Source organism: Salvelinus alpinus, chromosome 2 (genome assembly GCF_045679555.1).
Source record: "Salvelinus alpinus chromosome 2, SLU_Salpinus.1, whole genome shotgun sequence".
In the NCBI taxonomy this organism is placed as follows: domain Eukaryota; kingdom Metazoa; phylum Chordata; class Actinopteri; order Salmoniformes; family Salmonidae; genus Salvelinus; species Salvelinus alpinus.
Window position 1 is genome coordinate 105,292,453 of NC_092087.1, and position 25,133 is coordinate 105,317,585.

Here is a 25,133-nt window from a genome sequence, read left to right on the forward strand (position 1 = left end):
CCCCCCTCCCTCCCGCTACGCTGCTGCTACTCTCTGTTATTATCTATGCATAGTCACTTTGATAACTCTAACTACATGTACATATTACCTCGACACCGGTGCCCCCACACATTGACTCTGTACCCCCTGTATATAGCCTCGCAATTGTTATTTGTTATTTCACTGCTGCTCTTTAATTATACATTTTTGTATTTTCTTGAAACTGCATTGTTGGTCGTAAGTAAGCATTTCACTGTTGTATTTGGCGCAGTGACAAATACAATTTGATTTGTTGTGCACAAATTTGTGTTCATCCCTGTTAGTGAGCAAGTGGGTGGGCCTATGCCCTCCCAGGGCCACCCATGGATGAGCCCCTGCCCAGTCATGTGAAATCCATAGAATTAGGGCCTAATGAATTTATTTCAATTGACTGATTTCCTTATATGATTTGTTTTTGCATGTTGCGTTTAAAAACAACATGCAAATATAAAAATACACGTTCTTCTCAATTGCATTACCCACTCCAGTCAGCAGGTGGAGATGTGTCTTTCAGGCGATGCTTTCAGTGTGACGCGTAATCTAGTGGACGGGACGCTTCCTCGATAACAACAGCTAGTTATCCACCTCGTTATCTTGCTAGCCAAAATACCCGAAACAGTCAAGCTCTTTAGACACTTTCGGTGATCAACCACTCTGTTTTAAATACACTTCTATCTATCTATCTAGTTGCCCCATTTAATTTCCTATTTACGTTGTTAGTCAGCTGGCTGGTTAAGTTAGGCTAGTCGCTCATGCGAACTAGCTACGTTAGCTAGCTAACATCTCCGACTATGAGTTCACTAAGCTACTCTGCTCCTGCAAAAGGAGAGGGGGTCTGCTGGACGGAGAAAGAGGGTATGTGGCTGAACATTGTCGTGAAAGAGGAGAAGGAAGAGGAGGATGTCACAGTAAAAGTAGAGGGTGATGCTGTTACAGTGAAACGAGAGGAAGACGCGTTCAGAGTGAAAGAGGAGGAAGATGTTACAGCAAAAGAAGAGGAGGAAGAGAAAGAGGAGGATGCAGTTTTTGGAGTGAAAGAGGAGGAGGAGGGGGAGATGACTGTCACATTGAAAGAGGAGAAGGAGACAGGAGAGCTGATTAACGCCAGTGAGTAGTACTATCTTAGAAACGGGCAAAACTCTGCAGTAGAACTAATGTGTGGTTTTCAAGGGGCGTTCTATTGACGTTTTATACTTGAATATGTTGTTATTTACTGAAGGAATTGTTAAAGCTACAATGTAAGGTTTGTATACCATTAAAGAGCAGGCCACCAACAAAACGTTAACGATGGATCAAATGCATTCAAATGAATGACATGGATTTAAATACTGTAGTCCTCACGATCTATTATAGAGCTCTGCTCAGTCTGTAAACATGCCATTACCTATTATTATAGAGCTCTACTCAGCCTGTAAACATGACATGATCTATTATTATAGAGCTCTGCTCAGCCTGTAAACATGACATTATCTATTATTATAGAGCTTTGCTAAGTAATAGTCTGTTAATCATGTCTGTCTCTTGTAGTCGTAAACTCAGCAAAAAAGAAACATCCCTTTTTCAGGAGCCTGTCTTTCAAAGATAATTTGTAAAAATCCAAATAACTTCACAGATCTTCATTGTAAAGGGTTTAAACACTGTTTCCCATGCTTGTTCAATGAACCATTAACAATTAATGAACATGCACCTGTGGAGCGGTCGTTAAGACACTAACAGCTTACAGACGGTAGGCAATTAAGGTCACAGTTATGAAAACTTAGGACACTAAAGAGGCCTTTCTATTGACTCTGAAAAACTCCAAAAGAAAGATGCCCAGGGTCCCTGCTCATCTGCGTGAACGTGCCTTAGGCATGCTGCAAGGAGGCATGAGGACTGCATATGTGGCCAGGGCAATAAATTGCAATGTCCGTACTGTGAGACGCCTAAGACAGCGCTACAGGGAGACAGGACGAACAACTGATCGCCCTCGCAGTGGCAGACCACGTGTAACAACATCTGCACAGGATCGGTACATCCGAACATCACACCTGCGGGACAGGTACAGGATGGCAACAACAACTGCCCGAGTTACACCAGGAGTGCACAATCCCTCCATCAGTGCTCAGACTGTCCGCAATAGGCTGAGAGAGGCTGGACTGAGGGCTTGTAAGCCTTTTGTAAGGAAGGTCCACACCAGACATCACCGGCAACAACGTCGCCTATGGGCACAAACCCACCGTCGCTGGACCAGACAGGACTGGCAAAAAGTGTTCTTCACTGACGAGTTGCGGTTTTGTCTCACCAGGGGTGATGGTCGGATTTGCGTTCATCGTCGAAGGAATGAGCGTTAAACCGTGGCCTGTATTCTGGAGTGGGATCGATTTGGAGGTGGAGGGTCCGTCATGGTCTGGGGCGGTGTGTCACAGCATCATCGGACTGAGCTTGTTGTCATTGCAGGCAATCTCAACGCTGTGCGTTAGAGGGAAGAGATCCTCCTCCCTCATGTGGTACCCTTCCTGCAGGCTCATCCTGACATGACCCTCCAGCATGACAATGCCACCAGCCATACTGCTTGTTCTGTGCATGATTTCCTGCAAGACAGGAATGTCAGTGTTCTGCCATGGCCAGCGAAGAGCCCGGATCTCAATCCCATTGAGCACGTCTGGGACCTGTTGGATCGGAGGGTGAGGGCTAGGGCCATTCCTCCTAGAAATGTCCGGGAACTTGCAGGTGCCTTGGTGGAAGAGTGGGGTAACATCTCACAGCAAGAACCGGTAAATCTGGTGCAGTCCATGAGGAGGAGATGCACTGCAGTACTTAATGCAGCTGGTGGCCACACCAGATACTGACTGTTACTTACTTTTGATTTTGACACCCCCCCCCCCCCTTTGTTCAGGGACACATTATTCCATTTCTGTTAGTCACATGTCTGTGGAACTTGTTCAGTTTATGTCTCAGTTGTTGAATCTTGTTATGTTCATACAAATATTTACACATGTTAAGTTTGCTGAAAATTAACGCAGTTGACAGTGAGAGGTCATTTCTTTTTTTGCTGGGTTTGGTGGTGGTAGTAGTAGTCTTAATCACATATGTCTATAGTAGTAGTAGTGGTAGTGGTAGCAGTAGCATTAGTAGTGGTAGTGGTAGCAGCAGCATTAGTAGTGGTAGCAGCAGCAGTAGTAGTGGTAGTAGTGGTAGCAGCAGCATTAGTAGTGGTAGTGGTAGCAGCAGCATTAGTAGTGGTAGCAGCAGCATTAGTAGTGGTAGCAGCAGCATTAGTAGTGGTAGCAGCAGCATTAGTAGTGGTAGCAGCAGCATTAGTAGTGGTAGCAGTAGCATTAGTAGTGGTAGCAGTAGCATTAGTAGTGGTAGCAGCAGCATTAGTAGTGGTAGTGGTAGCAGCAGCATTAGTAGTGGTAGCAGCAGCATTAGTAGTGGTAGCAGCAGCATTAGTAGTGGTAGCAATAGCATTAGTAGTGGTAGCAGTAGCATTAGTAGTGGTAGCAGCAGCAGTAGTAGTGGTAGCAGCAGCATTAGTAGTGGTAGCAGCAGCATTAGTAGTGGTAGCAGCAGCAGTAGTAGTGGTAGCAGCAGCAGTAGTAGTGGTAGCAGTAGCATTAGTAGTGGTAGTGGTAGCAGCAGCATTAGTAGTGGTAGCAGCAGCATTAGTAGTGGTAGCAGCAGCATTAGTAGTGGTAGCAGCAGCAGTAGTAGTGGTAGCAGCAGCAGTAGTAGTGGTAGCAGTAGCATTAGTAGTGGTAGCAGCAGCATTAGTAGTGGTAGCAGTAGCATTAGTAGTGGTAGTAGTGGTAGCAGCAGCAGTAGTAGTGGTAGCAGTAGCATTAGTAGTGGTAGTGGTAGCAGCAGCATTAGTAGTGGTAGCAGTAGCATTAGTAGTGGTAGCAGCAGCATTAGTAGTGGTAGTGGTAGCAGCAGCATTAGTAGTGGTAGCAGCAGCAGTAGTAGTGGTAGCAGCAGCAGTAGTAGTGGTAGTGGTAGCAGCAGCATTAGTAGTGGTAGCAGCAGCAGTAGTAGTGGTAGCAGCAGCAGTAGTAGTGGTAGCAGCAGCATTAGTAGTGGTAGTGGTAGCAGCAGCATTAGTAGTGGTAGTGGTAGCAGCAGCATTAGTAGTGGTAGCAGCAGCATTAGTAGTGGTAGTGGTAGCAGCAGCATTAGTAGTGGTAGCAGCAGCAGTAGTAGTGGTAGCAGCAGCAGTAGTAGTGGTAGTGGTAGCAGCAGCATTAGTAGTGGTAGTAGTGGTAGCAGCAGCAGTAGTAGTGGTAGTGGTAGCAGCAGCATTAGTAGTGGTAGTGGTAGCAGCAGCAGTAGTAGTGGTAGTGGTAGCAGCAGCAGTAGTAGTGGTAGCAGCAGCATTAGTAGTGGTAGTGGTAGCAGCAGCATTAGTAGTGGTAGCAGCAGCAGTAGTAGTGGTAGCAGCAGCAGTAGTAGTGGTAGTGGTAGCAGCAGCATTAGTAGTGGTAGTAGTGGTAGCAGCAGCAGTAGTAGTGGTAGTGGTAGCAGCAGCATTAGTAGTGGTAGTGGTAGCAGCAGCAGTAGTAGTGGTAGTGGTAGCAGCAGCATTAGTAGTGGTAGTGGTAGCAGCAGCATTAGTAGTGGTAGCAGCAGCAGTAGTAGTGGTAGCAGTAGCATTAGTAGTGGTAGCAGCAGCAGTAGTAGTGGTAGTGGTAGCAGTAGTAGTGGTAGCAGCAGCATTAGTAGTGGTAGCAGCAGCAGTAGTAGTGGTAGTGGTAGCAGCAGCATTAGTAGTGGTAGCAGCAGCATTAGTAGTGGTAGTGGTAGCAGCAGCATTAGTAGTGGTAGCAGCAGCAGTAGTAGTGGTAGCAGCAGCAGTAGTAGTGGTAGCAGCAGCATTAGTAGTGGTAGCAGCAGCAGTAGTAGTGGTAGCAGCAGCAGTAGTAGTGGTAGTGGTAGCAGCAGCATTAGTAGTGGTAGTAGTGGTAGCAGCAGCAGTAGTAGTGGTAGTGGTAGCAGCAGCATTAGTAGTGGTAGCAGCAGCAGTAGTAGTGGTAGCAGCAGCAGTAGTAGTGGTAGTGGTAGCAGCAGCATTAGTAGTGGTAGCAGCAGCAGTAGTAGTGGTAGCAGCAGCAGTAGTAGTGGTAGCAGCAGCAGTAGTAGTGGTAGTAGTGGTAGCAGCAGCAGTAGTAGTGGTAGCAGCAGCAGTAGTAGTGGTAGTGGTAGCAGCAGCATTAGTAGTGGTAGTAGTGGTAGCAGCAGCAGTAGTAGTGGTAGTAGTGGTAGCAGCAGCATTAGTAGTGGTAGCAGTAGCATTAGTAGTGGTAGTAGTGGTAGCAGCAGCAGTAGTAGTGGTAGCAGTAGCATTAGTAGTGGTAGTAGTGGTAGCAGCAGCAGTAGTAGTGGTAGCAGTATCATTAGTAGTGGTAGTAGTGGTAGCAGCAGCAGTAGTAGTGGTAGCAGTAGCATTAGTAGTGGTAGCAGCAGCATTAGTAGTGGTAGCAGCAGCAGTAGTAGTGGTAGCAGCAGCAGTAGTAGTGGTAGCAGCAGCAGTAGTAGTGGTAGCAGCAGCAGTAGTAGTGGTAGCAGCAGCAGTAGTAGTGGTAGGGTAGCAGCAGCATTAGTAGTGGTAGCAGTAGCATTAGTAGTGGTAGCAGCAGCAGTAGTAGTGGTAGCAGCAGCAGTAGTAGTGGTAGCAGCAGCATTAGTAGTGGTAGCAGCAGCAGTAGTAGTGGTAGTAGTGGTAGCAGCAGCAGTAGTAGTGGTAGCAGTAGCATTAGTAGTGGTAGTAGTGGTAGCAGCAGCAGTAGTAGTGGTAGCAGTAGCATTAGTAGTGGTAGTAGTGGTAGCAGCAGCAGTAGTAGTGGTAGCAGTAGCATTAGTAGTGGTAGTAGTGGTAGCAGCAGCAGTAGTAGTGGTAGCAGTAGCATTAGTAGTGGTAGCAGCAGCATTAGTAGTGGTAGCAGCAGCAGTAGTAGTGGTAGCAGCAGCAGTAGTAGTGGTAGCAGCAGCAGTAGTAGTGGTAGCAGCAGCAGTAGTAGTGGTAGCAGCAGCATTAGTAGTGGTAGCAGCAGCAGTAGTAGTGGTAGCAGCAGCATTAGTAGTGGTAGCAGCAGCAGTAGTAGTGGTAGCAGCAGCAGTAGTAGTGGTAGCAGTAGTAGTAGTAGCGGTAGTGGTAGTAGTAGCAGTAGTAGTAGCGGTAGTAGTAGCAGTAGTAGTAGCGGTAGTAGTAGCAGTAGTAGTAGTGGTAGTAGTAGCAGTAGTAGTAGTGGTAGTAGTAGTGCACCATCATTAAGTTTGCTGATGACAACAGTGGTAGGCCTGACCACCGAAAATGATGAGACAGCCTATAGGGAGGAGGTCAGTGACCTGACCATGTGGTGCAAGGACAACAACCTCTCTCTCAACGTGATCAAGACAAAGGAGATGATTGTGGACTACAGGAAAAGGAGGACCGAGCACGCCCTCATTCTCATCGACGGGGCTGTAGTGGAGCAGGTTGAGAGCTTCAAGTTCCTTGGCGTCCACATCACCAACAGACTAACATGGTCCAAGCAAACCAAGACAGTCGTGAGGAGGGCACGACAAAACCTATTCCCCCTCAAGAGACTGACAATATTTGGCATGGGTCCTCAGATCAAAACGTTTTACAGCTGCACCATCGAGAGCATCCTGACAGGTTGCATCACTGCCTGGTATGGCAACTGCTCGGCCTCCGACCGCAAGGCACTACAGAGGATAGGGCGTATGGCCCAGTACATCACCAGGGCCAAGCTTCCTGCCATCCAGGACCTCAATACCAGGCAGTGTAAGAGGAAGGCCCTAAAAATTGTCAAAGACTCCAGCCCCCCCAGTCATAGTGGTACTGGACCGCCAGCTTCTACCCCCAAACAATAAGACTCCACCAGTCTTCAATAAGACATAATTACCTCGACGCCGGTGCCCCTGCACATTGACACATTGACTCTGTACTGGTACCCCCTGTATATAACCTCCACATTGACTCTGTACTGGTACCGCCTGTATATAGCCTCCTCATTGACTCTGTACCGGTACCCCCTGTATATAGCCTCCACATTGACTCTGTACCGGTACCCCCTGTATATAGCCTCCACATTGACTCTGTACCGCTACCCCCTGTATATAGTCTCCACATTGACTCTGTACCGCTACCCCCTGTATATAGTCTCCACATTGACTCTGTACTGGTACCCCATATATTTAACCTCTACATTGACTCTGTACTGGTACCCCCTGTATATAGCCTCCACATTGACTCTGTACCGGTACCCCCTGTATATAGTCTCCACATTGACTCTGTACTGGTACCCCATATATATAACCTCTACATTGACTCTGTACTGGTACCCCCTGTATATAGCCTCCTCATTGACTCTGTACCGGTACCCCCTGTATATAGCCTCCACATTGACTCTGTACCGGTACCCCCTGTATATAGTCTCCACATTGACTCTGTACCGGTACCCCATGTATATAGTCTCCACATTGACTCTGTACTGGTACCTCCTGTATATAGCCTCCACATTGACTCTGTACTGGTACCCCCTGTATATAACCTCCACATTGACTCTGTACTGGTACCCCATGTATATAGTATCCACATTGACTCTGTACCGGTACCCCCTGTATATAGTATCCACATTGACTCTGTACCGGTACCCCCTGTATATAGCCTCCACATTGACTCTGTACCGCTACCCCCTGTATATAGCCTCCACATTGACTCTGTACTGGTACCCCCTGTATATAGCCTCCACATTGACTCTGTACCGGTACCCCCTGTATAAAGCCCTGCTATTATTATTTACTGCTGCTCTTTATTTTTTTATTCTTATCTCTTACTTTTTAAAATATATTTTCTTAACTGCATTGTTGGTTAAAGGCCTGTAAGTAAGCATTTCACTCTAAGGTCTACACCTGTTGTATTTGGCGCATGTGACAAATAACATTTTATTTGAGCAGCAGTAGTAGATATAGTAGCTGTAGTGGTGGTAGTAGTAGTAGTAGTATCGGTAGTAGCAGTAGTAATAGCAGCAATAGTAGTAGTAGTAGTAGCAGTGGTAGTAGGTGTAGTTGTGGTAGCAGTAGTAGTAGCAGCAGTAGTAGTAGCAGCAATATTAGTAGTAGTAGCGGTAGTAGTAGTGGCTGCAGTAGTAGTAGTGGCTGCAGTAGTAGTAGTGATGATGGTAGTAGTAGTGGTAGTAGTAGTAGTATCAGTAGTAGTATCAGTAGTAGTAGTAAAATGTATCTTTGTAAAACATAAAAAGTGTTTTCTATTAAACCCTAATAACTCCACTTCTCTTCATCAACTTGAAACCCATTGAAGTGTTTTGAATTGTTAGGATGTTTAATGCTTCCATTCAACAGTCTCTAGTAGTAGTAGCAGCAATAGTAGTAGTAGTAGTAGCGGTAGTTTAAGTGTTTTGAATTGTTAGGATGTTTAATGCTTCCATCCAACAGTCTCTTTCAGCTCATTAGACAGCATCCTGTTACATTGCTGCTTGCAGCTATATTTATAATGACGGAAATTGGAAATGTTCTGAAAACCTGATCTCAAATGTTCTGACCCCCAGGTTATTGAGGGATCTAGTCTGGATTAAACCTCGTAGGCAGTAGGATTATAAATACCTGGTCACTTTCCCCAATGTTCCTGGTTTTCCAAGATGCCCAGAATCATTAGCGAATAAGCAGGAAATCCGGAATCCTCCAAACCAGGATTTCTGAAAAGCCTGGGAATTCTGGGAAATCAACCCTAATAGGAAGACAGTTTTATCATGTGGAGGTTTCATTCAGGTCTCTGTTTAACTACACTCTCTGTATTTTATTGAGGGATCTAGTCTGGATTAAACCTTGTAGGAAGACAGTTTTATTATGTGGCGGTTTCATTCAGGTCTATATTTAACTAAATACCTTGTCTTTGGCAGGAGAGAGACCAGATTCTCACTCTGACAGCGGGAAGAGTCCTTCAGGGGAACCAGACCCAGAGACGCCCAAACCAGCAAGACAGCATCACTGTTCCCACTGTGGAAAGAGTTTTACCTGGTTAGGGTACCTAAAACAGCATGAGAGAACACACACAGGAGAAAAGCCTTTCCAATGTTCCCAGTGTGGAAAGAGTTTTACTGTGTTAGTCAACTTAAAAAGGCATGAGAAACTACACTCTGGAGAAAAGCCATTCCAATGTTCCCAGTGTGGAAAAAGTTTTGCCCGGTTAGGGCACTTAAAAGAGCATGAGAGGACACACACAGGAGAAAAGCCTTACGACTGCTCCCAATGTGAAAAGAGATTTTCACGATCAGGGGACCTAAAAAGTCATGAGAGGACACACACAGGAGTAAAGCCCTACCAATGTTCTCAGTGTGAGAAGAGTTTCACCCAGGTAGGGAACCTGAAAATACATAACAGAATACACTCTGGAGAGAAGCCTTACCATTGCTCCCAATGTGGAAAGAGTTTTACCTGGTTAGGGAGTCTGAATTCGCATGAGTGGACACACAGAGGAGAGATGCCTTACCACTGCTCCCAATGTGAAAAGCGTTTTAACCAGTTGGAGCACCTGAAATCACATGAAAGAACACATTCAGGAGAGAAGCCTTTCCACTGCTCTCATTGTGGAAAAACATTTTCCCAGCCAGAGGACCTGAAATCACACGAGAGAATAGAGAAGCTGTGTTCTGACTTATGTTTTTGACTGGAAATGTGTGTGTTTTGAAATCATATTGTTTATATGAAACATGACTCACAAATATAAATTATATTGGTTATATAAAACCAAACTCTTGTTTTTACCTGAGACATTGTCAATGAAAAATATCTCTAAGTCTGGGTAGGCTGGGTGGGAGGTAACCCAATGGGTATGTCTGGGTAGAATGGTGGGAGGTAACACAATGGGTATGTCTGGGTAGGCTGGGTGGGAGGTAACCCAATGGGTATGTCTGGGTAGGCTGGGAGGGAGGTAACCCAATGGGTATGTCTGGGTATAATGGTGGGAGGTAACCCAATGGGTATGTCTGGGTAGGCTGGGAGGGAGGTAACCCAATGGGTATGTCTGGGTATAATGGTGGGAGGTAACCCAATGGGTATGTCTGGGTAGGCTGGGTGGGAGGTAAAACAATGGGTATGTCTGGGTAGGCTGGGTGGGAGGTAACCCAGTGGGTATGTCTGGGTAGGCTGGGTGGGAGGTAACCCAATGGGTATGTCTGGGTAGGCTGGGTGGGAGGTAACCCAATGGGTATGTCTGGGTATAATGGTGGGAGGTAACCCAATGGGTATGTCTGGGTAGGCTGGGTGGTAGGTAACCCAGTGGGTATGTCTGGGTAGGCTGGGTGGGAGGTAACCCAATGGGTATGTCTGGGTAGAATGGTGGGAGGTAACACAATGGGTATGTCTGGGTAGGCTGGGTGGGAGGTAACCCAATGGGTATGTCTGGGTAGAATGGTGGGAGGTAACACAATGGGTATGTCTGGGTATAATGGTGGGAGGTAACCCAATGGGTATGTCTGGGTATAATGGTGGGAGGTAACCCAATGGGTATGTCTGGGTAGGCTGGGAGGGAGGTAACCCAATGGGTATGTCTGGGTATAATGGTGGGAGGTAACCCAATGGGTATGTCTGGGTAGGCTGGGTGGGAGGTAAAACAATGGGTATGTCTGGGTAGGCTGGGTGGGAGGTAACCCAGTGGGTATGGCTGGGTGGGAGGTAACCCAATGGGTATGTCTGGGTAGGCTGGGTGGGAGGTAACCCAATGGGTATGTCTGGGTATAATGGTGGGAGGTAACCCAATGGGTATGTCTGGGTAGGCTGGGTGGGAGGTAACCCAGTGGGTATGTCTGGGTAGGCTGGGTGGGAGGTAACCCAATGGGTATGTCTGGGTATAATGGTGGGAGGTAACCCAATGGGTATGTCTGGGTAGGCTGGGTGGGAGGTAACCCAATGGGTATGTCTGGGTAGGCTGGGTGGGAGGTAACCCAATGGGTATGTCTGTGTAGGCTGGGAGGGAGGTAACCCAATGGGTATGTCTGGGTAGGCTGGGAGGGAGGTAACCCAATGGGTATGTCTGGGTAGGCTGAGAGGGAGGTAACCCAATGGGTATGTCTGGGTAGGCTGGGAGGGAGGTAACCCAATGGGTATGTCTGGGTATAATGGTGGGAGGTAACCCAATGGGTATGTCTGGGTAGGCTGGGAGGGAGGTAACCCAATGGGTATGTCTGGGTAGACTGGGAGGGAGGTAACCCAATGGGTATGTCTGGGTAGGCTGGGAGGGAGGTAACCCAATGGGTATGTCTGGGTATAATGGTGGGAGGTAACCCAATGGGTATGTCTGGGTAGGCTGGGAGGGAGGTAACCCAATGGGTATGTCTGGGTAGAATGGTGGGAGGTAACCCAATGGGTATGTCTGGGTAGGCTGGGTGGGAGGTAACCCAATGGGTATGTCTGGGTGGGAGGTAACCCAATGGGTATGTCTGGGTAGGCTGGGAGGGAGGTAACCCAATGGGTATGTCTGGGTAGGCTTTTGACCTTCTATTAAAACAGGTTTGGATTCAGTGGTGGATAGATGACTGTAGATGTAAGGATGGTTTCACTAGGGTGGATAGATGACTGTAGATGTAAGGATGGATAGATGACTGTAGATGTAAGGATGGTTTCACTGGGATGGATAGATGACTGTAGATGTCAGGATGGATAGATGACTGTAGATGTAAGGATGGTTTCACTAGGGTGGATAAATGACTGTAACATTGTCAAACAAGGCATATCTACATGGGCAGTAAATTAAATACACTTCAACAAAGTTCCAAATCTATATACACAATATGAATCAACACTTGGTAAGGTTTCTAGCAGTAAACATGCTTTGAACTCTTAATCAGAGGTGATAATAACAATACTAAAGAGTTACACTACATGACCAAAAAGTATGTGGACACCTGTTGTCAAATATCTCATTTCAACATCATGGGCATTAATATGGAGTTGGTTACCCCCCTTTTGCCGCTATAACAGCCTCTACTCTTCTGGGAATTCTTTCCACTAGATGTTTGAACATTGCTGCAGGGACTTGCTTCCATTCAGCCACAAGAACATTAGTGAGGTCGGACACTGATGTTGGTCGAATGGGACCTGGCTCGCAGTCGGCGTTTTCAATTCATCCCAAAGGTGTTCGATGGGGTTGAGGTCAGGGCTCTGTGCAGGCCAGTCAAGTTTTCCCACACCGATCTCGACAAACCATTTCTGTATGGACCTCGCTTTGTGCACGGGAACAATGTCATGCTGAAACAGGAAAGGGCGTTCCCCAAAATGTTGCCACAAAGTTGGAAGCATAGAATCGTCTATAATGTCATTGTGTGTTGTAGCGTTAAGATTCCCCTTCACTGGAACTGAGGGGTCCGAACCATGAAAAACAGCCTCAGACTATTAGTCCTCCTCCACCAAACTTTACAGTTGGCACTATGCATTGGGACAGGTAGCGTTATCCTGGCATCCGCCAAACCCAGACTCATCCGTTGGACTGCCAGATGGTGAAGCGTGATTCATCACTCCAGAGAACGTGCTTCCACTGCTCCAGAGTCCAATGGTGGCGAGCTTTACACCACTCCAGCCGACGCTTGGCATTGCGAATGGTGATTTTAGGCTTGTGTGCAGCTTCTCGTCCATGGAAACCCATTTCATGAAGGTCTTGACGAACAGGTCTTGTGTTGACGTTGCTTCCCGGAGGCTGTTTGGAACTCGGTAGTGAGTGTTGTAACCGAGGACAGAGGATTTTAACGCGCTACTTGCTTCAGTACTCTCCTACTACTTCGCGGCTGAGCCGTTGTTGCTACAAGAAGTTTCCACTTCACAATAACAGCACTTACGGTTGACCGGTGCAGAAGTTTGACAAACAGACTTGTTGCGGTTGGTAGCATACTATGACGGTGCCACGTTGAAAGTCACTGAGCTCTACAGTAAAGGCCTATGTTTGTCTATGGAGATTGCAAGGCTGTGTGCTTGATTTTATACACCTGTCAACAATGGGTGTGGCTGAAAATAGCAGAATCCGCTAATTTGAAGGGGTGTCCACATACTTTTTTAAATATATAGTGTACCTTGGCCACCACACACCACATTCATGTGATACTCACAGTCAATAACACCTCTCTAGGGTTCCATGCTGGTCCATACTCTCAGTCAATAACACATCTCTAGGGTTCCATGCTGGTCCATACTCAGTCAATAACACATCTCTAGGTTTCCATGCTGGTCCATACTCACAGTCAATAACACATCTCTAGGTTTCCATGCTTGTCCATAGTCAGTCAATAACACATCTCTAGGGTTCCATGCTGGTCCATAGTCAGTCAATAACACATCTCTAGGTTTCCATGCTGGTTGGGTTGAGAGAGGACTGATGACTTTAGGTGGGGGCATTTAAAGGGCTAGCCCCACTCCCTTTCAGGTTGAAGAGGTGTCATAGCAGTGTATTAATTATAATCTGTCATCAAGGCAAAGGGTAGCTACTTTGAAGAATCTCCAATATAAAATATATTTTGATTTGTTTAACACTTTGTTTGGTTACTACATGATTCCAAATGTGTTATTTCATTGTTTTGATGTCTTCACTATTTTTATACAATGTAGAAAATAGTAAAAAGAAAGTTAAACCCTGGAATGATTAGGTGTGTCCAAACTACTGACTGGTGGTGTACATCTACATGATGTATTGTTACACCATGTAGGAGCAGTATAGACCTAGTCTGTTCATTATATACATCTACATGATGTATTGTTACACCATGTAGGAGCAGTATAGACCTAGTCTGTTCATTATATACATCTACATGATGTATTGTTACACCATGTAGGAGCAGTATAGACCTAGTCTGCTCATTATATACATCTACATGATGTATTGTTACACCATGTAGGATCAGTATAGACCTAGTCTGTTCATTATATACATCTACATGATGTATTGTTACACCATGTAGGAGCAGTATAGACCTAGTCTGTTCATTATATACATCTACGTGATGTATTGTTACACCATGTAGGAACAGTATAGACCTAGTCTGTTCATTATATACATCTACATGATGTATTGTTACACCATGTAGGAACAGTATAGACCTAGTCTGTTCATTATATACATCTACATGATGTATTGTTACACCATGTAGGAACAGTATAGACATAGTTGTTAATTGTAATATATGTTTAGGTGAATTAATATGAAATTATCTTAAACGCCGATGTGCAGTAGTAGAGTATTTCAATTCTCACCCAATAAAAATATGCACTAATAAATCAAAACATGCTTCTCTTTGTACGTTTCCATATAATATTGACTTCTATAATAAACTTTTTGTCTGAACATAAAATATTTTCCCTAACTGCGTTACCCACTCTAGTCAGCAGTTAGCGATGTTCGTCTTTCTCGCGATACTACTAGCGTGACGTATAATCTAGTGGACGGGGACGAGACACTTCAACAACAATAACAACAGTTAGCCACCTCGCCGAAATGTTCAAGGTCTTTATAATGTTTCGGTGTATATTAGCCATTGTGTGTTAAACACACGTCTACCAGTTACCCAATTGAATTTCATATTTACGTTGTTAGCTAGCTGGCTGGTTAAATTAGCCTATCACTAGTCTAATCGCTAATGCTAACTAGCTAATTAGCTAGCTAACTTCCTCGACCATGAGCTCACAAAGATACTGCCCCCATACTAAAGAAGAGGTGATCTGGTGGACGGAGAAACAAACTCTCGTGAAAGAGGAGAAGGAAGAAGATGATGTCGCAGTTAAAAGAGAAGTAGAGAGTGAGGTTGTTACTGTGAAAGAAGAAGAGACTGTTACAATAGAAGTAGAGGGTGAGGCTGTTACTGTGAAAGAAGAAGATACTGTTAAAAGAGAAGTAGAGGGTGAGGTTGTTACTGTGAAAGAAGAAGAGACTGTTACAATAGAAGTAGAGGGTGAGGCTGTTACTGTGAAAGAAGAAGAGATGGACATTAGAGTGAAAGAGGGGGATGTTACCAAAGGTTTTTATATCAGTGATGTAAAAAAAGAGGAGGAGGATGCAGTTTTTGGAGTGGAGGGAGAGATAACTGTCACAATGAAAGAAGAAGAAGAGGAGGCAGGAGATCTGATTAACACCAGTAAGTAACCCGAAGTACAGATGTTTTTATATCCAACATTAAAACATGTTCACATTATATTGAATTATTCAAAACAAGCCTGGCCTACTTTTACAACCTTTGATTTGCATCGAAGTGTTGATTTGATAGGAACACATCAAGACGTAAAAAAATGCATTTAAAACTCTGATCTGCAATAACGTTTTTTCATGGATTGTCATAGAAACATCAAGCTGAAAATATGAATTATTCTAAAAACATCTGGCCTATTTTTAAAATCTTTGATTTTCATCAAAAGTAAAGTGTTGATTAGAAATGATCAAATCAAACGGCATCCTCTTCCACCTCTTTTTTTAACATCACAGAAAAACAAATATTTGGTAACATCCCCCTCTTTCACTCAGAACTGTCCTTTGTCTTCATTCTCTCTAACTTCTATCTCTTCTTCTTTCACAGTAACAGCCTCACCCTCTACTTCTCTTGTAACAGTCTCTTCTTCTTTCACAGTAACAGCCTCACCCTCTACTTCTCTTGTAACAGTCTCTTCTTCTTTCACAGTAACAGCCTCACCCTCTACTTCTCTTATAACAGTCTATTCTTCTTTCACAGTAACAACCTCACCCTCTACTTCTCTTGTAACAGTCTCTTCTTCTTTCACTGTAACAGCCTCACCCTCTACTTCTCTTGTAACAGTCTCTTCTTCTTTCACAGTAACAGCCTCACCCTCTACTTCTCTTATAACAGTCTATTCTTCTTTCACAGTAACAACCTCACCCTCTACTTCTCTTATAACAGTCTCTTCTTCTTTCACAGTAACAGCCTCACCCTCTACTTCTCTTGTAACAGTCTCTTCTTCTTTCACAGTAACAGCCTCACCCTCTACTTCTCTTATAACAGTCTATTCTTCTTTCACAGTAACAACCTCACCCTCTAATTCTCTTGTAACAGTCTCTTCTTCTTTCACAGTAACAGCCTCACCCTCTACTTCTCTTATAACAGTCTATTCTTCTTTCACAGTAACAACCTCACCCTCTACTTCTCTTGTAACAGTCTCTTCTTCTTTCACTGTAACAGCCTCACCCTCTACTTCTCTTGTAACAGTCTCTTCTTCTTTCACAGTAACAGCCTCACCCTCTACTTCTCTTATAACAGTCTATTCTTCTTTCACAGTAACAACCTCACCCTCTACTTCTCTTATAACAGTCTCTTCTTCTTTCACAGTAACAGCCTCACCCTCTACTTCTCTTGTAACAGTCTCTTCTTCTTTCACAGTTACAGCCTCACCCTCTACTTCTCTTGTAACAGTCTCTTCTTCTTTCACAGTAACAGCCTCACCCTCTACTTCTCTTATAACAGTCTATTCTTCTTTCACAGTAACAACCTCACCCTCTACTTCTCTTGTAACAGTCTCTTCTTCTTTCACTGTAACAGCCTCACCCTCTACTTCTCTTGTAACAGTCTCTTCTTCTTTCACAGTAACAGCCTCACCCTCTACTTCTCTTATAACAGTCTATTCTTCTTTCACAGTAACAACCTCACCCTCTACTTCTCTTATAACAGTCTCTTCTTCTTTCACAGTAACAGCCTCACCCTCTACTTCTCTTGTAACAGTCTCTTCTTCTTTCACAGTAACAGCCTCACCCTCTACTTCTCTTATAACAGTCTATTCTTCTTTCACAGTAACAACCTCACCCTCTACTTCTCTTGTAACAGTCTCTTCTTCTTTCACAGTAACAGCCTCACCCTCTACTTCTCTTATAACAGTCTATTCTTCTTTCACAGTAACAACCTCACCCTCTACTTCTCTTGTAACAGTCTCTTCTTATTTCACTGTAACAGCCTCACCCTCTACTTCTCTTGTAACAGTCTCTTCTTCTTTCACAGTAACAGCCTCACCCTCTACTTCTCTTATAACAGTCTATTCTTCTTTCACAGTAACAACCTCACCCTCTACTTCTCTTATAACAGTCTCTTCTTCTTTCACAGTAACAGCCTCACCCTCTACTTCTCTTGTAACAGTCTCTTCTTCTTTCACAGTTACAGCCTCACCCTCTACTTCTCTTGTAACAGTCTCTTCTTCTTTCACAGTAACACGCTATACATGACTTCAGAGCTCAGTGGCTGTACAGTAACACGCTATACATGATGTCAGAGCTCAGTGGCTGTACAGTAACACGCTATACATGACGTCAGAGCTCAGTGTCTGTACAGTAACACGCTATACATGACGTCAGAGCTCAGTGGCTGTACAGTAACACGCTATACATGACGTCAGAGCTCAGTGTCTGTACAGTAACACGCTATACATGACGTCAGAGCTCAGTGGCTGTACAGTAACACGCTATACATGACGTCAGAGCTCGGTGGCTGTACAGTAACACGCTATACATGACGTCAGAGCTCAGTGTCTGTACAGTAACAAGATATACATGACGTCAGAGCTCAGTGGCTGTACAGTAACACGCTAGACATGACGTCAGAGCTCAGTGGCTGTACAGTAACACGCTATACATGACGTCAGAGCTCAGTGACTGTACAGTAACACGCTATACATGACGTCAGAGCTCGGTGACTGTACAGTAACACGCTATACATGACGTCAGACCTCAGTGGCTGTACAGTAACACGGTATACATGACGTCAGAGCTCAGTGGCTGTACAGTAACACGCTATACATGACGTCAGAACTCAGTGGCTGTACAGTAACACGCTATACATGACGTCAGAGCTCAGTGACTGTACAGTAACACGCTATACATGACGTCAGAGCTCAGTGACTGTACAGTAACACGCTATACATGACGTCAGAGCTCAGTGACTGTACAGTAACACGCTATACATGACGTCAGAACTCAGTGGCTGTACAGTAACACGCTATACATGACGTCAGAGCTCAGTGACTGTACAGTAACACGCTATACATGACGTCAGAGCTCAGTGGCTGTACAGTAACACGCTATACATGATGTCAGAGCTCAGTGGCTGTACAGTAACACGCTATACATGACGTCAGAGCTCAGTGGCTGTACAGTAACACGCTATACATGACGTCAGAGCTCAGTGTCTGTACAGTAACACGCTATACATGACGTCAGAGCTCAGTGGCTGTACAGTAACACGCTATACATGACGTCAGAGCTCAGTGACTGTACAGTAACACGCTATACATGACGTCAGAGCTCAGTGACTGTACAGTAACACGCTATACATGACGTCAGAGCTCAGTGACTGTACAGTAACACGCTATACATGACGTCAGAACTCAGTGGCTGTACAGTAACACGCTATACATGACGTCAGAGCTCAGTGACTGTACAGTAACACGCTATACATGACGTCAGAGCTCAGTGGCTGTACAGTAACACGCTATACATGATGTCAGAGCTCAGTGGCTGTACAGTAACACGCTATACATGACGTCAGAGCTCAGTGGCTGTACAGTAACACGCTATACATGACGTCAGAGCTCGGTGGCTGTACAGTAACACGCTATACATGACGTCAGAGCTCAGGGGCTGTACAGTAACACGCTATACATGACGTCAGAGCTCAGTGGCTGTACAGTAACACGCTATACATGACGTCAGAGCTCAGTGGCTGTACAGTAACACGCTATACATGACGTCAGCGCTCAGTGGCTGTACAGTAACACGCTATACATGACGTCAGAGCTCAGTGACTGTACAGTAACACGCTATACATGACGTCAGAACTCAGTGGCTGTACAGTAACACGCTATACATGACGTCAGAGCTCAGTGTCTGTACAGTAACATGTTATACATGACATCAGAGCTCAGTGGCTGTACAGTAACACGCTATACATGACGTCAGAGCTCAGTGGCTGTACAGTAACACGCTATACATGACGTCAGAGCTCAGTGACTGTACAGTAACACGCTATACATGACGTCAGAGCTCAGTGTCTGTACAGTAACACGCTATACATGACGTCAGAGCTCAGTGACTGTACAGTAACATGCTATACATGACGTCAGAGCTCAGTGACTGTACAGTAACACGCTATACATGACGTCAGAGCTCAGTGGCTGTACAGTAACACGCTATACATGATGTCAGAGCTCAGTGACTGTACAGTAACACGCTATACATGACGTCAGAGCTCAGTGGCTGTACAGTAAAACGCTATACATGACGTCAGAGCTCAGTGGCTGTACAGTAACACGCTATACATGATGTCACAGCTCAGTGACTGTACAGTAACACGCTATACATGACGTCAGAGCTCAGTGGCTGTACAGTAACACGCTATACATGACGTCAGAGCTCAGTGGCTGTACAGTAACACGCTATACATGACGTCAGAGCTCAGTGGCTGTACAGTAACACGCTATACATGATGTCAGAGCTCAGTGACTGTACAGTAACACGCTATACATGACGTCAGAGCTCAGTGGCTGTACAGTAAAACGCTATACATGACGTCAGAGCTCAGTGGCTGTACAGTAACACGCTATACATGATGTCACAGCTCAGTGACTGTACAGTAACACGCTATACATGACGTCAGAGCTCAGTGGCTGTACAGTAACACGCTATACATGACGTCAGAGCTCAGTGGCTGTACAGTAACACGCTATACATGACGTCAGAGCTCACTTTCTCTGCTTCACAGCAGATGTTATTGGTCACATACACGTGGTTAGCAGATGTTATTGGTCACATACACGTGGTTAGCAGATGTTACTGGTCACATACACATGGTTATCAGATGTTATTGGTCACATACACATGGTTATCAGATGTTATTGGTCACATACACATGGTTATCAGATGTTATTGGTCACATACACATGGTTATCAGATGTTATTGGTCACATACACATGGTTATCAGATGTTATTGGTCACATACACATGGTTAGCAGATGTTATTGGTCACTTACACATGGTTATCAGATGTTATTGGTCACATACACGTGGTTAGCAGATGTTACTGGTCACATACACATGGTTATCAGATGTTATTGGTCACATACACATAGTTATCAGATGTTATTGGTCACATACACATGGTTATCAGATGTTATTGGTCACATACACATGGTTATCAGATGTTATTGGTCACATACACATGGTTATCAGATGTTATTGGTCACATACACATGGTTAGCAGATGTTATTGGTCACTTACACATGGTTATCAGATGTTATTGGTCACATACACATGGTTAGCAGATGTTATTGGTCACATACACATACACATGGTTAGCAGATGTTATTGGTCACATACACATGGTTATCAGATGTTATTGGTCACATACACATGGTTAGCAGATGTTATTGGTCACATACACATGGTTAGCAGATGTTATTGGTCACATACACGTGGTTAGCAGATGTTATTGGTCACATAAACATACACATGGTTATCAGATGTTATTGGTCACATACACATGGTTAGCAGATGTTATTGGTCACAAACATACACATGGTTATCAGATGTTATTGGTCACATACACATGGTTAGCAGATGTTATTGGTCACATACACATGGTTATCAGATGTTATTGGTCACATACACATGGTTATCAGATGTTATTGGTCACATACACATGGTTATCAGATGTTATTGGTCACATACACGTGGTTAGCAGATGTTATTGGTCACATACACAGGGTTAGCAGATGTTATTGGTCACATACACGAGGTTAGCAGATGTTATTGGTCACTTACACATGGTTATCAGATGTTATTGGTCACATACACATGGTTAGCAGATGTTATTGGTCACATACACATGGTTAGCAGATGTTATTGGTCACATACACATGGTTAGCAGATGTTATTGGTCACATACACGTGGTTAGCAGATGTTATTGGTCACATACACGTGGTTAGCAGATGTTATTGATCACATACACGTGGTTAGCAGATGTTATTGGTCACATACACGTGGTTAGCAGATGTTATTGGTCACATACACAGGGTTAGCAGATGTTATTGGTCACATACACATGGTTAGCAGATGTTATTGGTCACATACACGTGGTTAGCAGATGTTATTGGTCACATACACGTGGTTAGCAGCTGTTAATGGTCACATACACATGGTTAGCAGATGTTATTGGTCACATACACAGGGTTAGCAGATGTTATTGGTCACATACACAGGGTTAGCAGATGTTATTGGTCACATACACATGGTTAGCAGATGTTATTGGTCACATACAAAAGGTTATCAGATGTTATTGGTCACATACACATGGTTAGCAGATGTTATTGGTCACATACACATGGTTAGCAGATGTTATTGGTTACATACACATGGTTAGCAGGTGTTATTGGTCACATACACGTGGTAAGCAGATGTTATTGGTCACATACACAGGGTTAGCAGATGTTATTGGTCACATACACATGGTTAGCAGATAATATTGGTCACATACACATGGTTATCAGATGTTATTGGTCACATACACATGGTTAGCAGATGTTATTGGTCACATACACATGGTTAGCAGATGTTATTGGTTACATACACATGGTTAGCAGGTGTTATTGGTCACATACACATGGTTAGCAGATGTTATTGGTCACATACACATGGTTAGCAGATGTTATTGGTCACATACACATGGTTAGCAGATGTTATTGGTCACATACACGTGGTTAGCAGATGTTATTGGTCACATACACGTGGTTAGCAGATGTTATTGGTCACATACACGTGGTTAGCAGATGTTATTGGTCACATACGTGGTTAGCAGCTGTTAATGGTCTCATACACATGGTTAGCAGATGTTATTGGTCACATACACAGGGTTAGCAGATGTTATTGGTCACATACACGAGGTTAGCAGATGTTATTGGTCACATACACGTGGTTAGCAGATGTTATTGGTCACATACAAAAGGTTATCAGATGTTATTGGTCACATACACATGGTTAGCAGATGTTATTGGTCACATACACATGGTTAGCAGATGCTATTGGTTACATACACATGGTTAGCAGGTGTTATTGGTCACATACACGTGGTTAGCAGATGTTATTGGTCACATACACAGGGTTAACAGATGTTATTGGTCACACACATGGTTAGCAGATAATATTGGTCACATACACATGGTTAGCAGATGTTATTGGTCACATACACATGGTTAGCAGATGTTATTGGTCACATACACATGGTTAGCAGATGTTATTGGTCACATACGCATGGTTAGCAGATGTTATTGGTCACATACACATGGTTAGCAGATGTTATTGGTCACATACACATGGTTAGCAGATGTTATTGGTCACATACACATGGTTAGCAGATGTTATTGGTCACATACACATGGTTAGCAGATGTTATTGGTCACATACACATGGTTAGCAGATGTTATTGGTCACATACATGGTTAGCAGATGTTATTGGTCACATACACGTGGTTAGCAGATGTTATTGGTCACATACACGTGGTTAGCAGATGTTACTGGTCACATACACATGGTTAGCAGATGTTATTGGTCACATACACGTGGTTAGCAGATGGTATTGGTCACATACACGTGGTTAGCAGATGTTATTGGTCATATATACATGGTTAGCAGATGTTATTGGTCACATACACATGGTTAGCAGATGTTATTGGTCACATACACATGGTTAGCAGATGTTATTGGTCACATACACATGGTTAGCAGATGTTATTGGTCACATACACGTGGTTAGCAGATGTTATTGAGAGTGTAGTGAATTGCTTATGCTTCTATATCTGACAGTGCAGCAGTATCTAACAGATAATATCTAACAAATTCCACAACTAAACCTAATGCACACAATCTAGTAAAGGAATGGGACAAGAATATATACATATAAATATATGGATGAGCAGTGACAGAGCGGCTAAGATGCAATAGATATTGTAGGATTCAGTATACAGTATATACATAAGATATAAGTAATGTGAGATATGTAAACATTCTTAAAGTGCAATTATTAAAGTGGTATCAAGTTTGTAGGTAGGCAGCCGCCTCTCTCTGCTAGTGGTGGCTGTTTAACAGTCTGATGGCCTTGAGATAGAAGCTGTTTTTTCAGTCTCTCGGTCCCAGCTTTGATGCATCTATACTGACATCACCTTCTGGATGGAAGCAGGGTGAACAGGCAGTGGCTCGGGTGGTTGTTGTCCTTGGTGATCTTTTTTTGGCCTTCCTGTGACATCGGGTGCTGTAGGTGTCCTGGAGGGCAGGTAGTTTGCCTCCGGTGATGTGTTGTGCAGACCGCACCACCCTCTGGAGAGCCCTGCGGTTGTGGGCGGTGCAGTTGCCGTACCAGGCGGTGATACATGTTATTGGTAGCTATTGTTATTGTTATTGTTATAGCATCCAACAGGATGCTCTCAATTGTGCACCTGTAAAAGTTAGTGAGGGTTTTCGGTGACAAGCCACATTTTTTCAGCTTCCTGAGGTTCAGCCTTCACCACACTGTCTGTGTGCGTGGACCATTTCAGTTTGTCGGTGATGTGTACACAGAGGAACTTAAAACTCTCCACCTTCTCCACTGCTGTCCCGTCGATGTGGATAGGGGGCTGCTCCCTCTGCTCTTTCCTGAAGTCCACGATCATCTCTTTTTTTTGCTGACATTGAGTGTGAGGTTATTTTCCTGACACCACACTCCGAGGGCCATCACCTCCTCCCTGTAGGCAATCTCGTTGTTGTTGGTAATCAAGCCTACAAGTCTGCAAACTTTATGATTTAGTTGGAGGCGTGCATGGCCACGCAGTCGTGGGTGAACAGGGAGTACAGGAGGGGGCTGGGAACGCACCCTTGTGGGGCCCCAGTGTTTAGGATCAGCGGAGTGGAGATGTTGTTTCCTACCTTCACCACCTGGGGGTGGCCCGTCAGAAAGTCCAGGACCCAGGACGGGGTCGAGACCCAGGGTCTCGAGCTTAATGACGAGTTTGGAGGGTACTATCGTGTTGAATGCTGAGCTGTAGTCGATGAACAGCATTCTTGCATAGGTATTCCTCTTGTCCAGATGGGATAGGGCAGTGTGGTGGCGATTGAATCAGACCTATTGGGGCGGTAAGCAAATTGAAGTGGGTCTAGGGTATCAGGTAGGGTGGAGGTGATATGATCCTTGACTAGTCTCTCAAAGCACTTCATGATGACAGAAGTGAGTGCTACGGGGCGGTAGTCATTTAGTTCAGTTACCTTTGCTTTCTTGGGAACAGGAACTATGGTGGCCATCTTGAAGCATGTGTGGACAGCAGACTGGGATAGGGATTGATTGAATATGTCCGTAAACACACCCTGGGTTGTGCTGAACAGAATGAGCCTAAGTTTGATCCACAGTTACAAGGAGGAAATGCATCATACCCTGGGTTGTCCTGAACAGAATGAGCCTAAGTTTGATCCACAGTTACAAGGAGGAAATGCATCATACCCTGGGTTGTCCTGAACAGAATGAGCCTGTTTGTCATTTTTCTTCACAATACAACAATCTGTTTGTCTGAAGTGCGAAAAATGTGAAAAAAGTGTGAAAGCCTAACACTGTAAAATCGTAGTTTATAGCTTATCCATTTTGGCAATATAATAAGCATTCAAATGATGCCCACCTGACCCAGATTACGATTTATAATGGAATGTTTTTTTAGATTGTGTAAACAACAACAGTAATTGTGTGTTGGTGGGGAAGCAGGGCTGTGTTCCAAACAAAAAACGACAATTGGGCTTGCTTCAGTTCCTCAACTGCAAAGCTAGGAGAGCTCAAAAAAAGCACCTTATAGTTGATGGCTCTTCTCTTGAATCATAAAAGTACATTGAAATTACACTATATATGCAAAAGTATGTGGACACCCCTTCAAATGAGTGGATTTGGCTATTTCGTGTATAAAATCGAGCACACAGCCATGCAATCTCCATAGACAAACAATGGCAGTAGAATGGCCTTACTGAAGAGCTCAGTGACTTTCAACGTGGCTCAGTCGTAAGATTCCACCTTTCCAACAAGTCAGCTCGTAAAATTTCTGCCCTGCTAGAGCTGCCCCGGTCAACTGTAAGTTTTGTTATTGTG

The 25,133-nt window shown here is 44.4% G+C and overlaps 2 protein-coding genes across 2 annotated transcripts in view; both read left to right on the forward strand.

Moving 5' to 3' along the window:
- Positions 1-573: 573 nt before the first annotated feature.
- LOC139547193 (zinc finger protein 625-like) lies at positions 574-9,774 on the forward strand. Its single transcript, XM_071356265.1, has 2 exons — positions 574-1,125; positions 8,916-9,774. The coding sequence occupies exons 1-2, from the start codon at positions 810-812 to the stop codon at positions 9,680-9,682; spliced, it is 1,083 nt and encodes a 360-aa protein (XP_071212366.1). The 5' UTR covers positions 574-809; the 3' UTR covers positions 9,683-9,774.
- A 4,673-nt stretch (positions 9,775-14,447) lies between these two features.
- LOC139546893 (zinc finger protein 135-like) overlaps positions 14,448-25,133 on the forward strand; it is a 13,601-nt gene continuing 2,915 nt past the window's right edge. The window contains exon 1 of the mRNA XM_071355818.1: positions 14,448-15,128. Within this exon, the coding sequence (XP_071211919.1) occupies positions 14,672-15,128 (457 nt within the window). The 5' untranslated portion in view covers positions 14,448-14,671. The remainder of the gene's footprint in view (positions 15,129-25,133) is intronic.

Coding starts and splice junctions, on each gene's coding strand:
- LOC139547193 (XM_071356265.1), top strand. CDS start 810: ATGAGTTCACTAAGCTACTCTGCTCCTGCAAAAGGAGAGGGGGTCTGC. Junction 1,126..8,915: donor AGGAGAGCTGATTAACGCCA/GTGAGTAGTACT, acceptor TGTCTTTGGCAG/GAGAGAGACCAGATTCTCAC.